A 16,546-nucleotide genomic window follows, 5' to 3' on the forward strand; every position below is an offset into this window, starting at 1 on the left:
GTAGAGTATGTGAAATCTACAGTTGCTTCACAGCAACTTGGAGTTTTCACTTCAAGTGTGAGGGATTTTTGGAATCAGTAAGGGTTCCTGAAACCCCTCTTCCTTCAGAGGGATGGTGACACCCATTTCACCCGTTGCCCTGCAGTTAGCTAAGCTTGGTGGTATTGCACAAACAGGCAGTCAGCTGAATCAAACTTTATTCCAACAAATTTCTGTACCAACATTGCAAAGTCCTTAGGTGAACAATTGGTGTGTGTGTACAGCTCAGGTGCCTGTAGCTATAAAAATTACTTAGTTTGACTCTGAAAGGTAAACTCTCAAAACACATGCCTGCTTCTGCCACCAGCTTCTTGCTGTAGGTTGGTTTAAAAAAATCCTGCTTCTCTTGAAGCCTTAACTTCGGTATTAAAAACTGCAACTGAGCTTTAAAAAATGAAAGCAAAGACAAATCTATGAAATAGATTTCAGTATCCCAATGCTATGAACTCTGTCCTTAACTGCTCATGACTATAGTAACCACACAGAAATGCAGTATAACTCTTGGGTAGACAACTTTGGGAAGGAGGAAGGCTGAGGACTTTAGAAGTCCTACTCTGCTACCTGAATTATTCGAACATTTGGCATAAACTCCTTTTTAACGAATGGGTTATTCACAGTGCTACTGTCCTTAGTGTACTAGGCAGTCAAGGTAAATCAGCACAACAGGCACTGAAGCCTCTTCCATGGTGCACTCTTTTAACTGCATCTTTCATGTGTGTAGGAGCAGTCTGTGCTGCACATGAAGACTCAAGAAGGGGTTGGGGAACTGCACCAAGCACCTTTTTTTCCCCTCCAAACAGGCAATAGCCATGAAATGGAGTAGCCAGTTTAAGATTACTCTGGCTCTCCTCCAAGAGGCAGTAGATACTGAGACATCTTCATCCATCTGAAGTTTTTCTCTCTGCCTGGGGCTATGAAACAAGCTGGAACATACAAAACCCAGCTGTTTCAGCTCTGACTTATCACAGCAACTGTAACTTGCCCAGAAATAAGTTGCTAATTTTGGTTCAGCTCTGATGTTGGTGGGTTAAAGAGCTCTGCAAACCCCAAGGGCAGCTTGTCTGTGCCCTCCTCTGGGGCAGGTATGCTACACCACACAGACAACATCCCTCTGTACAACACCAGGTCTCAGTTATGAACATTGTTGCTCTGAGACTTGCCTTTTCTTCTCCCAGGACTGGCACTAGGCTGCTGCTTACAAGATAGAACACACTTACATGAAAATCATACTTCAAGAATGGAGGGGTCAGCTAGGAAAATAGGTGTTACAATATCATTTTTGGCTTATGCTAACTGGCCTTACGCTGCATGTTGAATCAAGTAACACAAAAAAGAAGCAGGCACGCCCTCCAGGCCTGGCAGTAATATGAACAGTCCGTTCACATGAGCAGTTTCCACTCAGCTGAGGAGACACAGCACGTGGCACATGTGGCAGGGCTCCAGTTAGTCTGTTCTGCACCGCAGAAACCTTGGTGTCAGTTGTCTTCAAGAACTCAGCTGGGGCCTTCTGCTCCTCTTCAGCTTCCTGCCCTTCAGCCCCACAAAGGTGACCTGACCAGGAGCCTGCAAGTTACAGCTTTGGACTTGGAAGCAGCAGCTATTTCCAGCAGTTCCTCTTAAGTGTTTAATGTGCTCTAGCACTTCTTGGAAGGATTTAGAGAACAATTGTTACAAATGAACTCCTTAAAACCAGTTATTTCATTTTTTTTTTTTATCTCAAATATGGGTGTATCTCAGCTCTAGGTCAAGTGGGTGAACACTTCCTACTTCTTTAGGCCCAGAGCGTGCAGTCAGACACCAACTGCACTGATCCTGGACAGGCACAGGGCAAAAGGGAGCTAGACAAGGAGCTCAAACAACTCACTCACACCCCCGCATGTACCATTAAAACCAACATGTCAAGGTGTCTTTTTAGCACCATTACAGGCAGGAAAAGACATTTCTGACATGCAACATACCCAGTGCAGGATCTGCAAGCTGGAGATGATCCTGTGGGTCCAACTCAAGCAGCATGTACACATCTCTATAAAAATCACTTCAATTTAGAAGATTACAAATCCTAAACTGGAAATGAGTTCTTAAAATTAGGTCACTGATCTGGCACTGCTCAGACCGCGATGTGATCTAGAGGTTTTTTGATCATTTAAAAGGTTGTTCTCCGTTTGCTAGAAGGCGTCAGTACGAATCCACTTGTTTCATCATAAGTTTCCGGCTGTACTCGTAGGCCAGGAACAGCGCCCCGTTGGCCAGGAATGCACGGATCATAGTTGGCTTCAGTCCAGAGTACAAGGCAAGCACACCTGGAAATTAAATCAGACCTGGTTAGCCGTTTATTAAAACGCCCATCAGCACCAAACGCTCTTCTTTCATCTTTGAAGGATATTGATGAGGCAGTGCTGCTGCTGAGAGGGGCAGGTGCACACGCACAGCTGAACCCTCTGCTGGAGCAGCTAACTGGAGTGCTACTGGGTGTAGCTATAGGAGTATCTCGAGTTGCAACCTGAGTTTAGTCTTTTAAGCTTCTAATGTAAGCACCTGAAGTTATCTTAGGCGTGACAGGGTCTTCAGAAGGATTGCTCACTGGAGGATACAGCTCACAGCAGCTGGCAGAAAGAAGGGCACAACCACTGCGGAGCTGTGTCCCAAGCCAGACTCCTGCTCTGATGAGTAGCTTCCCCCATAGCAGGGCCAGGAGTTGTGTCTGCTGCTAGCTGCATTCTTACACCACCTCCTGCAGTGCCTGGTACAGGCCTTTTCCAGAGGAGATGCTTAGGTAGAAGCTCCAAGTTGCCAGTCTAAGACTCATTTACCAAACTGCTGTCAGCCATATACCAGCTTCTAGAGATAAGGAAAAATTCTCTACCAAACTTTACTGGTTCCTTCAAATTTCATTTATAGGTTTGATCATAGGGAATTCATTCATCTGCATTTAACGCTTACTGAGCTTCTGTTAGCCTTAATTTAATTGTCTCCTGAACCAAAAGATATGGCACAATGCTGAATGTCTCAATTTCTGGATTCTAAGACTTCCAAACTACATCATCAGTATTTCTATTAGAAACTGTTTCTGTCAGTCTCTAACACATCATCAATAGACAAGATTTCTTAAGCAGTTCTTGGTACCAGAGGAAATGGGCTCCAGTTCCAAACCTATCAGATTCACTTGCTATGCTGCACGCTCACCTTCAGTTCTCACAACAGTTACAAATGTTCCCATAAAGCCCGTCTGCTTTCCAGCCATGGAGAGAACCTGAATTCTAGATTTAACACAGTCCACGGGATACACAGCGATCCACAGACAGCTGCCTCCAAAACCTCCACTTAGCAGCAAGGGAATGGGACCTAAGGTTAAGAAACAAGATTTTAGGCACACCACAGAACATTCACCAACAGAAATATCACATTATTTCTGAAGTCACGGAGAAGGCAGAGGGCCCTGCTTATGGCAAAAGAGCAATTCCTGCTTCCCCACAAACTTTAAGTTAATTTTAAGCCACTGCTAAGTTGCAGGTCTAGCCAAAGGCTCAAAGGTTATAAGGAGTGCCTTTTAGTTTATTGGTCATGCTAAGAACACACAACTCGGAGCTATATTGTGACTGCATTAACTAAATTAACTCTACTCCCTTCACACTTATAACTATTTTCCAGTGCTAGTTATGAAACAGTTTAGAGTGATGTTACAGTGATGCTGATCACCTCTGCAGAGATGATTTTTTTGTTACAGTGAAATTTCTGTGGTCAGTCATTTTTCATGATGTGTTTTTCATTTTGTGTTTCAGTTCAGATTTTATAGAGGTTTTGCAAAAACAAGAGCTTGGAATACATGCAGCTGACATACTAACTGCCAGCAAGACAAAGTAGCATTGTTCAGTCTTTCAGAAGGAGACAAACGATCTTTATCCTGGCATCTCCTCCTTTTTGAAGGTCTGATTTTCAGCCTCAGTGTTCTCTCATCATTGCAATGACATCTAACGGTCAGCATGCATTTGTACACCCTTCAAGGTGATACAGCTGAAGACTCAAATATCACTCCGAAGAGCTGCTGAAATAAGTAGTTCAGAGGTGTTACGCTGCAGTGTCAGATATTTGACGAGTTCTGTAATGCTGCTGCTAGCTCACTGCATTTTCCATTTACAATATATCCTGCTCCATTAGAAAGGGATGACTTCAGTAATTAATTACTGCACATAAACGAAGTGCAGATCTTTGTATTCCCTATGCCCAGTTCCCTTTGTTTAAAAGGTGTTTTACGTCTGCTGTGCATCATCAGCATACCCTCAAGGGAATGTGTCCCCCCCTTACATGCCCCATAGCCCGCTAGAACCCGCCTGGAGGCACCGTACCTAATTCATCTTTTGATCTCCCAGAGGCAAAGAACGTGCGGCTCAGTTCGTACCCTCCAAAGAAGAAGAAATAGCCCGGGACTTCCCGCAGCAACGTGCTGGACCAGCCACGGTAAAATCCAAGGGGACCGTCCTTCTGGATAACGCTCTTCACTACTGACCAAACTGTGCTGGTAGAGAGATCAATCCAGTTAGTGATGCTGAATAGCAAAGGTTACAAAACAATTCAGAGTTAGACCAGTGTGTAGACAGCAGGGCTCAAGCAAAACTCCGAGCAAGATCCTGCCTGGAGTCTGTCACCAGCATCCACTTTTACTAGTGCATGTGCTACGATCCTTCCCGTCACAGCTCTTCCCTGGCTAACAACAAATGTGGCACCGCTGAGCCAGCACAGAATTAATAAATACACAGAGAAGGGATTCAGAAGTACGGGACAGGGGCTATACTTACTTTTGCCCCTGCACTATCTTCCCCGACAGCTGCATTTCATGCATGGCCTGCAGCCGGCACTTCACCAGCTCCGTGGGGCAGAGGACCAGGGTGGCAAAGGCGGAGGCGAAGGAGCCTGCGGCAGCGTTCTGCAGGTCACTGCAAGAGAGAAACTGCACAGGGTATTTGGGCACCGGCCTTCAGCACAGCAGGGCCACGGCACCAGCAATCAGCTTCTTGAACCTGTACCACAAGCATTATCAAACCAAAGACAGCCCTAGGGGAAAGGCTCTCAAGAGGAAGGGCAGCTCCTTGGACCAGGGAGATGAGGGACAAAGCTCACCCGATCTTCATGTCCAACTCACACACATCTGGAGCTGGAGATAGTGCAGACACAGATGACACCACTGAACAAGACAGCGGTGTGATCTGTGTTAACCCACAGCATTACAAACTGGGACTTCTCGTGGTGACCTTACACATCTTGCAAACACACACCTACAGCAGAGATTAATCCTACAACATTTCACCTCACAGCATCATGAAACTGAAGCGGTGACGTGAACCAAGCCTTGTGTCATTCAGATGTTGCAGTGAAAGAACTGTCAGACTGGAGGAAATCAATAACTGTCTGCAGAGCAGCAACTGAGTAAATAGGAAATGGCAACACTGATTACCCAATCCTCCTGCAGCACACACAGCTGGGTGTAACAGGGATCTGAGGTGCTCTAGAGCTCACAACAGAGCAAGGCAGAGTTAAAAATACAGTATGTGGCTGAGCCCTGCAGTCATTAAGTGATGAGCAAGGTAATAAAGTTACACACTGAGGAATTAGGGTAAGAAAATATGGGAAAGGTGCCTTCCAGCTTTGTGCTGAGGGGTGCACAGAATCCTCTCCTTCAAGGAAAGAAGGAAAATAAAAATCAGAGGCTATCAGACTTCAGAACTCTAACAGAGGTAAAGACCTAAAACTAGACTTCACCATAATTCAGATCTCTTCTACTTTTGCCTGTCTTGATATTTAATTCTACATCCAACAGTTTAACTAGGCCTGCTGCTTAGGCTTTGGTCTTTAATGTATCAAGCCTCATTGCACAAGTGATGAGCCTTAAACCTGTTCCCTCTTAACTCGAGTGGGTAATTCAGTACTTTTCCAGGTAGGAAAGTTTTAACCACACAGCACGGGAGCAAAAATCATCCACTCTTAGAACTGATGCTTCATCTATAAGAGGCATTTATCTTGTTTTTCAAAGAAAGTAATCTGCTTAAGATGGCCAGTCACGTACTGAAGAAGTCAAATTGAGGTAAACAAGGATAATAGTTTGCTCAGTTTAGACTTTGGCATGGGATGAGATCAGTTTGGTTGGGCTAAATGGGTATTAAAAGAAGAGGAATTTAGCACTTCTCTGTCCTTTGGGTGGTCTCAGTTTAGACTTCGGCATGGAGTTAAATCAGTTTGATTGGATTAAATGGACATTAAAAGGAGTGGAATTTAGCACTTTTCTTCCTATTTGTTTTCTTTTGGACTCACACACCAGTGGCATTTATTCCTTCAACTGGAAAAACTGTTGTTTTGCAACTGCTTTGTAAGGCTTCACATGCTGACCCCTAAACACAAAGAGGAAAACCTATTCCCAAACCAAACTTACTAGAACACATTACTGAAAATTTAACCAAAAGCAAAAACTAATTAATGTAGCAATTGCTTAGGTAATGGTAAGGAAAACGCTCAGGTTCACCTCAGTGTGCGACTTCACACCCTTCTGCTTTGGGGTTACACAGCACAGCAGTTTTTAAAACAGCTGAGGCAATAAGGGCAGTGATAGTTCTTGTCACAGCTGAGGACAGCCACCTCAGTTCCTTCCCTTCTCTACAGCATGCTACAGATGTTTCTTCACTCTTCCAAAACAAGAATGGGCAGTGATGTCTTGGACAGACCACCCGTACACAGGGCACAACTGCAAACCATGTCAACTCAATTCTCTTACAGATGTGCCTCATAAAGTGCCCCCAAAACAGTCTGGATGAAGACAGCAGCACCAAGGGAAGCATTTTTCAAATAAACTTAAATAATTCAGTGTTTTATCCTGATACAGCTCTGCTCAGTGCTGTAGTCACACCATTTGTTCAAATAAAACTGTGTACGTACTCTGAGGATGTGGAATGGTACACTGAAATATATTACTTGAAGGTTTTCTGCACTACTTCCACCCTAAACATGCAATTTCTTCATCAGTGAGTCTCAAGAGAAGATCTTAAGAGCTCTCCAAGTCTTGGGTGGGGAAGAGAGGCACAGAACAGAGATCTACAAGATCCCAAGTGTCACAGAGACAGCGGCTAAGGACCAGCTGTTCCCTGTCTCTTCCAGTTACAGAACTAGTAATTGTCACCCACAGAACTCCCTGCCAAACTGCACGACCTTACAAGAACTCAAGGGGAGAGTGGACAAGTGCTTCAAGAGATCCAAAGCCATTGATTAAAAAAAAATAAATAAATAAATAAAAAAATCACACCAAGATCAAGAAATCCTCTGATCTAAGAACATGAGCTGGCAGAGGACTCAGTATTTAATACTTCCTTGCATCTTGTCCTTTAGGTAACCACTTATTGCCAGCGCTGTAGACAACATGCTGTGTTGAAGGGATCCTCTGGTCTAGAGACCATTATGTTTGAGCCTTTGAAACTCAAAGAAAACAAACAGTACAAGAAGCAGCCTCCTTTCCTCTCAGTACACCTCCCTGTAAGAGGAACCACTCCCCACCCTGCAAAGGCAGGGCAACCTAGGCAACTCAGTCCCTTTGGTAAAGCCTTGCAGGTCTTCAACATTTCAATTGAGTTGTGATCATTGAAATCAGCCAACTGCAGTGACAAGTAGCTGGCCACATCCTAGCACAAGGATCTACATTCCAAAACATCCTGTGCTGCATATTGATGGAGAGGGGCCTGGAACACCGACTGCACCTGGGGAATCTTTACTAGTAGCAGTTGCATGATTTCCCCCCAACCACTATTCCTTTTGAACACAAAAGAGGTTTCAGTTACTAACCTGAGCTTTGTTTTCCTGTCTACTCCAACAATTTTTCTCACAATTTGTTGGCAAAACCCATAGCACATGAACAGGACGGAGTTCTCTGCGATGTTGGCTACCAGTGCTGGCGAGGTCCCCTTGTAGAAGCCTCGAAACCCCACTTGCTTGTAGGTTTTCACAAAGCAGTCAACAATTCCTTTGTACATGTCAGGGAACGTCTGCATCTTCACCTTCGCTGTGTCGAAGGGCTGGCCAGTCACCACACATGCTGTTCCACCTGCGCAAGGTGATTCTCATTAAGCATTTCTTCACCTTAATAAGGGTGAGCATCTAAATTAGTCAGTTCACTTAGACAGCTACTGAATTAGAGGTATTCCTTGGCAATGAAGTCGTTTGCAATGAGTTAAGCAGTGTTTTCACTTGCTCCTTAATGCAGTGGTTCGGACACCCTCCAATTCTACAACCAAATAATGATTTGTAATCAGGTGAGAGACACCTCCAGGACAAGAGGAACACTGCTCAGAGAGTGCTAAAACTGATAACACACTATAAATTGATAACCACAGATACAAATCCTTCACTTCAATGGTCTGAATGACTCTTATTTACATTTATTCCCAGATACCGGAATAGCATAGGAGAAGTTTAAAAGGGCAAGAGGGCAAAGTTTCCTAACCCGTTATCTTTTCCAAACTGAATTGCAAGGTCAATACCCTAAAAACCTGTGAGATACTTCTATTGGTATTGTCAATAACCTCTTAGCCCACAGCATAACACTCTTCCATGAGATTGAACTCAATTCAGTTGCCTGCAGAAAAAGTTAGATACGCTATTTCGATCTGAAATATCAGCATACACTGACAGCAATCTGTCAGGAACTGATACCTAACAAGAAGCATATGACAGGTGAGCATTATCTGGTTTTGTTTTTAAAAAGAACCATCCTAATAGAGGAACTGATCTTTCAACAAAACACTGTAGGCATGCAAATGCCTTAAAGAGGGCAAGGTAACAAGATGCTGCTTTTTCATTTATGTAACTGAAATAACCATCTGTAAATCCAGATAATGTAAAAAAAGAAAAGAAACAAGAAATGTATGTATCCGATTAAGATTAGTTAACTTTCTTCTAAGATGAAGAGTTAAGTAAATGCTTGTTTAACCAGTGATTCTTATTTGATTTTACTCTTTGCAAACACATTTGTTGTTACTCTGCAAAGAGATACTTCAGGTCTTTAAAAAGAATTCAGGAACCCAGCTCCCATGAAACTTGATGCTCAACCAGATAAATCATAAAGTTGAAGAGCAAGTGATAGAAGGCATGAAGAGCTACTTGGTCTGGGAGGGATAACCAGGAGAGAAGTAGCTGGCTCAGGGCAGTAATGGTCACTTCAGCCTCAGATGAAAAGCAGAGCAGAGCTCTGGAAAGACAGCAAATACTACCTCCAGGGAAGTCAGGGAGATAGAAACCTTCAGAACAAGTGTTAGGTTCCTGTGTAAAGGCAGACCTAAAATATCCCACATAGTAAAATAATGGCTGTTGGAAGAAGTGCACGACAAGCAGTAATGGCCTAGGGCATCCGAAGCTCAAGAAAATTGGGAGTTGAGCTGTTCTAAAAAGAGAAAGTGCTCTTCTTACAGCATCTCTAGAAGGGGCACGAGAAGCTTAGTAAAGTACAACAAACTTTGTAAGCCTCGAGGTAAAGATTAATATCTTAAATATCTGGTTAATATCTCAAACATTAAGAGGAAAAATTCTTCCAGCCAGAAGTAGAGTCTGTAAAATTAAACCAGCCAAAAACAACCCTGCTTGAAAGTTTGGATAAACGTACTCCTAACAGTAACAGTAGCGTGGTGGGAAAGAGTCCTGTTTAAAGAAGTGATCAGAGGTTGCTAAGATCCGAGGCAAAGGACTATGACCCACAGGCAGGTAGATGACTTATTTATTCTTGGTCAGAATTTACTTGCCCCAGTATGACATCACTTATCAGCTCATTGAGACTGTATCTGGAGAGGAAGGTAAAACCCGGTTATGCATGTGCTGAGGAACAAGCTGTTTGCATAGTGGTTTACACTTCCTAAAGGGCACAGAGACACAAGAATAACACAGCACCAGGCACTACCAATGAACATAACCAATACTGAACAAGTATGTGGAAAGAACATGGAAAATAAATACTAAGGGAACAGTAAAAGTATTGATTACAACAGAAGTAGCAAAGAAAACCAAAGAACAAGAACACTGTTTTGGGAACAATGAAGTCACGCTGAAAAAGGTCTGAATTCCTCCACCCTATCTGAAGTAAGGGGAACTGTATCAGAAGAGAAAGTGGCACAGTAAGTTTTAAGATTCTCTAATCTCTACTGCCAAAAAGAAAACAGGCAAACCTGCACGCAGTTTACATGAACATGGAAGTGTATCACCAAGCAATGGATTTCTAAGCTAGTTTTCAGCTCTTGCAGTAACCAAGGAAGGACATTAAGGCTTCAGCTCAAAGTCAGACTTCTCCACTGCCTTGGATGTTAAAAACAGCATTCCTAAACTGATGTACTGAGAAGGAAAGCAATCACATCTCCCATTTAAGAACCAAGGAACACCAGCAAACCTGTCAAGAACTGCTCACGCATTAAGTTGTTACTCTGCAAAACAGAGCAGGTTAGCTACTTTCTTAAAAAGAGCTTCCCTCAACCCCCCAAAAATGTGAATGAACAGATTAACAGAAAAATTTTCTTGAGGGAATGAAGGAATAACAGCAGAAGCACTTCTTTCCTCGCAGGGATGCAGGGTGTTGTCTAGTCAATGGCATCGTGCCACAGCTAATAAAGCAAGTATTCGTTGGGCAAAATATGTTGGAAGACCAAATGCTTTATGAAGGTGCCACATTGGGTTTGTGTGGCCTGTCTCCCTTTGCTTTCTCACTGCAGCAAGGCTAACTCCACTCTGACAAATGACCTCCGATAACTAGCCTTGAATGCACTTAACACCATTAGCACTGTCATAAAAGGACTGACTGTAACAGCTATTTTAAGGGCAAGAAAAGAAAATAAATCAACTTGTTTAAACCTGTTACAACAGTACATTAGATAAACCCCTTCTGCAACCTTTGCAGTACAAACGTTGTCAAATTAACTGTTCTATCCCAATGTTACATCTCTTCTGAACATCACGTAAGCTTCTACGATAAACTATAAATCGAACCTCCATAACTAAGCCTGTCCTCACGGCAAAAGCTTTGCTAGTGCTTCCACATAGCTTTTTCAACCCCCCTCCCTCCCCCTGAGATGAAGCTTAGGCTCTCAGGAAGACTCTTTTTCCCTGGTAATTAACAACTCATTCATCCCTTGGCCATGGACATCACCACTATGGCAATATCAGTGGGACAGCACAACTACTTCCACTGGCTGAGGTCACCTGCTTCACCCCCATATCCTTAAGATACAGAAGCTGATATTTCCCCCGTTCTCTAAGCAATGGGAATTTGCTTTTAAACATTTTGATGTATTAAAATTGTCCCTCAGGAGTTTAGTGCAATTAAGTGTTCTCCAGCATTACCTGCAGCTCCTGCTGTGAGGTCAATAGCAGCCTGAAGAGCAGAGTTGATCCTCATGCCTCACACTTGTTTCTTGGTTACTAGAGTGAAAAGGCTCCCGTTTCCTGGAAGATGTCAATCTGTTTTCCTCCTGAGGGAAAAGAGGACAAAGCACACACAATTTACAACAATAACTGACAGGCAAAAACATCACATATATGCTTTCGCTTCCATTCAACTCATTTCAAAGCAGCTACTAACAGAAAACATTTACTCCCAGAACTAAACTGAGACGTAGCATACCTGTGTTTTGACTACTTCTGACACATTAGGCAAACCCTCTGAAGTATTACTGCATAGCTTTGGTTTATTTGAGCTTTCCAGTCTCTAGTCTTCCTGGATCTCTCACATGAAATCAAAGAGTACCTCCAGGGAACACTGTTGAATATTACCTTTCTATTGATTACAGAAACAGCGTCTCCAATGGGTGTGCAAGGCTAGCTGGCAGGAGTACTTCCCCCTCTGTCTCAGCTCCCCACCTATAAAGCAAAATAGAGAATTGTTCTCCTCATGGTGAACACAAGCCCAGAAAATTATATTCATCATCACACAGGATACAGGCACATTAGGTATTTCTATGCGGCGCCGAGAAGATACGAATAGAAAAAAATGAGTATGAACACTTAGAATTGTGTCTGGCTGTCATGTTCCTAGTGCAAGTCCCTACACAACAGTGCATTATAAAGTAAAATAAGAAATATACCTCATCTCTTAGGAAGGCAGCTGGAAAGCAGAAATACAAAGGCAACGGTTTCCAATAAAACATTCAAAAGAATTCTGTTTTCAAGTTTGCAGCGAGGTAATTTCGTGGGGTGAGCTGTTAAGACAAGCTTGCTCATTTGGAGTAATTTGGAGTAAGAACACTGAGCCAGAGAGCTCCCACTGTTTCAGAACCACATTGCTGAGCTAGACACTTGGCTGGCAGTGCTGTCAAAAAAGCTGCATGGGTCTTAAAAAGCCTCACACATGAGTCAGTGCCTCATTGACTCTTAAGCTTATTTTCAAGCAGAGTAAATCAGGGAACAGTATTTTCCATTCTTATACCCACTGCAATCCTTCTTTTGAAGCCTGCTGCCTCCCAAAACATATTTTTGAGTAATACGAACTGGAAACATAACTTCCAGTAAGTCACACTGGAAGAATAATAAGAAATATTGTGTGAACTATTTTTTTTTTTTTTAACAACTTCTGGATTACAAGCACAGGCACTTGCTTACAAGCAGACACAGGCCTGCATACAAACAAGGTTTTAAGAAAGCCCATCTCTGAACAAGTTTATTATTCGTGAGTTTCAGGAAAACAGTAGGCCAAGTACTGTCAGTCAATTTCATGCCTGACCTGTTTAGGTATGTTGTATCAATCAATGAAGTAGGTTAAAAAAACAACAGTAGCGTTTTAATAAATTACACCAACACTTGTTATTGCTGAATTGTGATTACAGGTTTGAACTGTTTCACTGCTGACAACACTGTAAGCTTGATATTATTTCAGATTCAGAAGAGAGGCTACTGGACCAAGTCACCCCTCACTATCCTATACACTTCATTAGTGTTCATGCAGCACTCTGCAGTTTTGCTTCTCACTTAGAAGGAACAGAAGAAAGAACGATCTTCAAGAAGGCCTCTGAATGAATGGACTTCACAGAGAGCAACAATTGCCTGCCTTCAGTAACACCCACACTGCTTGCATCATAGCCAGTGCTTATCAGCTTGTGCCAGCCCTCAAAGCGAGCACATGCCAAATCACCCACAGATACCCACCAAAACCTTCTCAGCAAAAGGGAAAACAAAGATGCATATGGAAATATAGAAGTTTTAAGAGTCAGGTAAGTTTACTCTCCTGATCCTTAAGAGCACACTGGCACTTTCAGAAGACTCAGTCAAAACTATTCTGTCATTAGACATGCACGTACCTCCTCTCCAGGGAAGCCCTCTTTGTGATAACACTATCAGATTCAAACCTGTGTGTAGGTATTGTGAGGCAACAGCTGCTCTGTTACTTGTACAGCAAATCCAAACTCCAAACCTGGAAACACAGAAGTGTTGGTAAGCTTGACAGGTCCTGCAGAGCCTTCCACCCCCAGCCCGGGATGCATTAGGCACAGATGACTTCCCCACACACTAAGCAGACAAAACCACGAGGCAGCACCGCTCCTTTGAAGGAAGCCAGGCCGTAATTCTACTCCCTCAAGGTCACCGCAGGCCAGCACCACGTGCAGCAGAGTTACACCAGGTCTGGGCCATGACAGGCTGTGGCGTGCACCCCTCACCACCACAGCAACGCACTTTTTAATAACCAGAACGACCTCTCCACAGACAAACACGCTTCTTAGCACCCGGACCGCCAGCTCTGAAGCGGACAAAGCGGGCAGCGAGTGGGGTGACCCGGTTTCCCCGGGTGTCCCGCTCGCTGTACCGGGGAAGGCTCTGGCGCTCCCGCAGCGGGGCGCACCGCCCGCTCCCGCCGGGGGCTGCGAGCCCCGCGCCCGCCGCCGCGCCGCCACCCGACCCCTTCCGAAGGAGCCGCAGCGCCGGAGCCGGGCCTCGCGGCCCCGATACCGAGCCGGCACCCAACCGCTTCCCATTGGGACCCCCCCCGCGGCCCGCTCCGTGCCTTTTTCTCCTTCCCCGGCCTCCAGCACCGTGCTCCCAGCGGAGGCACTCACCGCAGCTCGCCCCGGCCGCCCCTGGCCCTATAAAGGCGGCCGGGGGAAGGCGGCGCGGGCCCCCGCGGCCCCGGGGAAGCGGTGGGCGGGCTGCGGGGCCGGGCAGGGCTCGGGAGGCGGCGGCGGCGGCGGCCTGGGGTGCCCCTGGCGGAGGGGAGGCGGCGTGCGGCCTTCCCCGCCGCTTCTGTGTGCTTCTGCATCGTGCACAGCTCGGGGATGGGGTTTTGGGGTCGCTTGGGAACAGCAGGGAGCAGCAGGGGGTGCGTGCATCCCGCTGTGCCCAAGGGGGAGGCTGCAGCGGCCGGAGCATCGTCCCCACGCTGCTCCTTGCTGCTGCTCTCCTCCAAAAGAAACACAGCTCCCAGCCTGGTTCTTCAGGTGCTGTGTGCCTCCACGGGGTGCTCAAGCCCAAGGCTGTTCGGCTCAAATAGCACCTAATTCTCTTGTAAACTCCTTTTTCCTCCCCCCCAGAAAGTGATTTTGGGGTTCTCTCTGAGCTTACTGAGCACAATATAACTGAATTTATGAATGAAAACTAAAATATCAGTAATATATATATATATATTTTGTCCCCTCCCTATTTTTAAAGAAGCATTTAGCTAGGAATTAAGTACTTTAAAATAACATCAGAGTTATTTCTCTAGGAATCACAAAATTGCTGTAATTGCTAAGACAGCCATTCATCCACCAGTAAGAACCTGACCAGAGCATTTTTTTTTCTTCTGCCTCCTGCTTGTTTGCAGATTTTGATGCACTTTTCAATGACATTCAAGCAATGTAGGAGAAGAGAAATTAATTTGTGGCCATTCTTTATTCTATATTCCTGAATAACAGTTCTGTCAAAAAACGACTATTATCTCTTTCCTAAAATACAAATTCCCTGGTAAATTTCACATGTGCATTAGAAGACTAAGTGGTAGAGGTCCGGAGCTATGTTATACTTCAGGAAGAGACATAACAGTGCAAAGTCTTAAATCTAAAGGTATAAAGATAACCCTGACACTATTGATAGTGACTAAAATAAAAAGGATTTTCCTCTTCCTATTTAGGTGGATTGAATATTCAAATAATTGTGGAGACACAACCTAAAGGGTGTTCCTGTTCTGAAGTCTGCTAAAAACTATCTTAATTTGCACGTAAGAGACAGTGACCTGTAGCACATTATATTGGATATGGACAGACATCAGAGCAATTTGCAGTAGATCAACAAGTGACTTTTAAGATATACTCCTAGATTTTGGGGAATATGAGGTAGAATACAGTAGCTTAAGCAAACATCATGAGGCCTAATATCACTTTACTCCACTGAACCTGTACAAAAATGTATTATAAATACCATGAAGTATTATAAATACCAATTTTATTTTTTTTAACCATCAGTTTAATGAATTGTAGGCTTCAAGTATGGGTGATTTTTCCATACAGTTATATTCTTGTCAAAAGTCCTTTTAAATGGTTTGGGGCTATTCTTCAGAATATGGCAATTATTAAGGAAGAGCAGGTTTACCAAATTGTGAATGGCTATTGCTTTAGTGTAGAAATAATTGCTGAATTTGTGGTAAACATTTAATGACAGAAAAATAATTGTGCATCTCAAATGATGTGAAACACTTAGAGATCACTCTTTACTTGCAAGGAACTTTCAGCTGTGAGTTGATTTTTTTTTTTTTTAACAGGACTGCAGTGCTGTTGGAAGATCCAATTGGTGAAAATGATCCAACACCTAATGCAGTTGCTGTTTGTCAGCTGAAACATCAGATCTTGTGTGTTTCAGCATGATTGTTCAGAACCATATACTTCAGGCAGACTGTCAGGCTTGAAGGGCTGTAGTTTGGACTCTAAGATGTTAAAGTACTCGACGTGTTGCCTGGGAGAGTTTAGAGCTGCGAAATGCCACACTGCAATGAGGACATTGCCACCATGTGGCTCCTTGTGTTACCTGCACCGCTTTCTGCTCAGTCAAACGGTACTTTTTGCAAGGGTCTCCTTGTAAAACGCATTGCTTTTCATCCCGCAGGATCCCAACACTCCAAGCCTATCTCCTGGGCCCACCATCTCCCGTCAACCACAGGCAAACCATTTATTCTCTGAAAACTATTTTGCCTTTCCTAATGCTTAGGGAAACGTTCACTGTCCAGGAGGATGAACATCAGCTCTTCTGAAGCACCCTCCTGGAATAGCAGCCAAAGCTACAGAAACGAGACCATCAAAACTCGCCCAGCACCTTGCAGTAGATGTTGCCCAGGCTATTTGGAGAGGTGGGTCAACCCATACAGTGCCACATGGGGATTGCACAAGGAGGAAAAAGTAAGATGACTTCTGCATGTAAGGCCATTCTTTAGTTGTGGACAGATTTTGTCCAGAAAAAGAAGGCAGTCAGGTCCTGAATTTTTAACATATAGAAAGCACCATCCAGCTTTTGTTGGTCGTTTATTTGCTTGTTAAAAGCAATT

General features: G+C 44.0%; 1 protein-coding gene across 2 annotated transcripts; it reads right to left on the minus strand.

Moving 5' to 3' along the window:
- Positions 1–180: 180 nt before the first annotated feature.
- Positions 181–14,247, minus strand: SLC25A15 (solute carrier family 25 member 15). 2 transcript variants are annotated; one of them, XM_027470933.3, is made up of 9 exons: positions 14,094–14,247; positions 13,341–13,453; positions 11,821–11,907; positions 11,392–11,519; positions 7,858–8,116; positions 4,833–4,970; positions 4,383–4,552; positions 3,223–3,381; positions 181–2,339 (listed from the first exon to the last, which is right to left on the minus strand). In XM_027470933.3, exons 4-9 carry the CDS (start codon positions 11,444–11,446, stop codon positions 2,215–2,217), a joined length of 906 nt encoding a protein of 301 aa, XP_027326734.1. In that variant the 5' UTR covers positions 11,447–11,519; positions 11,821–11,907; positions 13,341–13,453; positions 14,094–14,247; the 3' UTR covers positions 181–2,214. The 2 variants fall into 2 exon arrangements, with proteins under 2 accessions (XP_027326734.1, XP_071888687.1); XM_072032586.1 differs by having other exon boundaries at positions 14,042–14,196.
- Positions 14,248–16,546: the final 2,299 nt, after the last annotated feature.

This window comes from Anas platyrhynchos, chromosome 1, assembly GCF_047663525.1.
Source record: "Anas platyrhynchos isolate ZD024472 breed Pekin duck chromosome 1, IASCAAS_PekinDuck_T2T, whole genome shotgun sequence".
Taxonomy (NCBI): domain Eukaryota; kingdom Metazoa; phylum Chordata; class Aves; order Anseriformes; family Anatidae; genus Anas; species Anas platyrhynchos.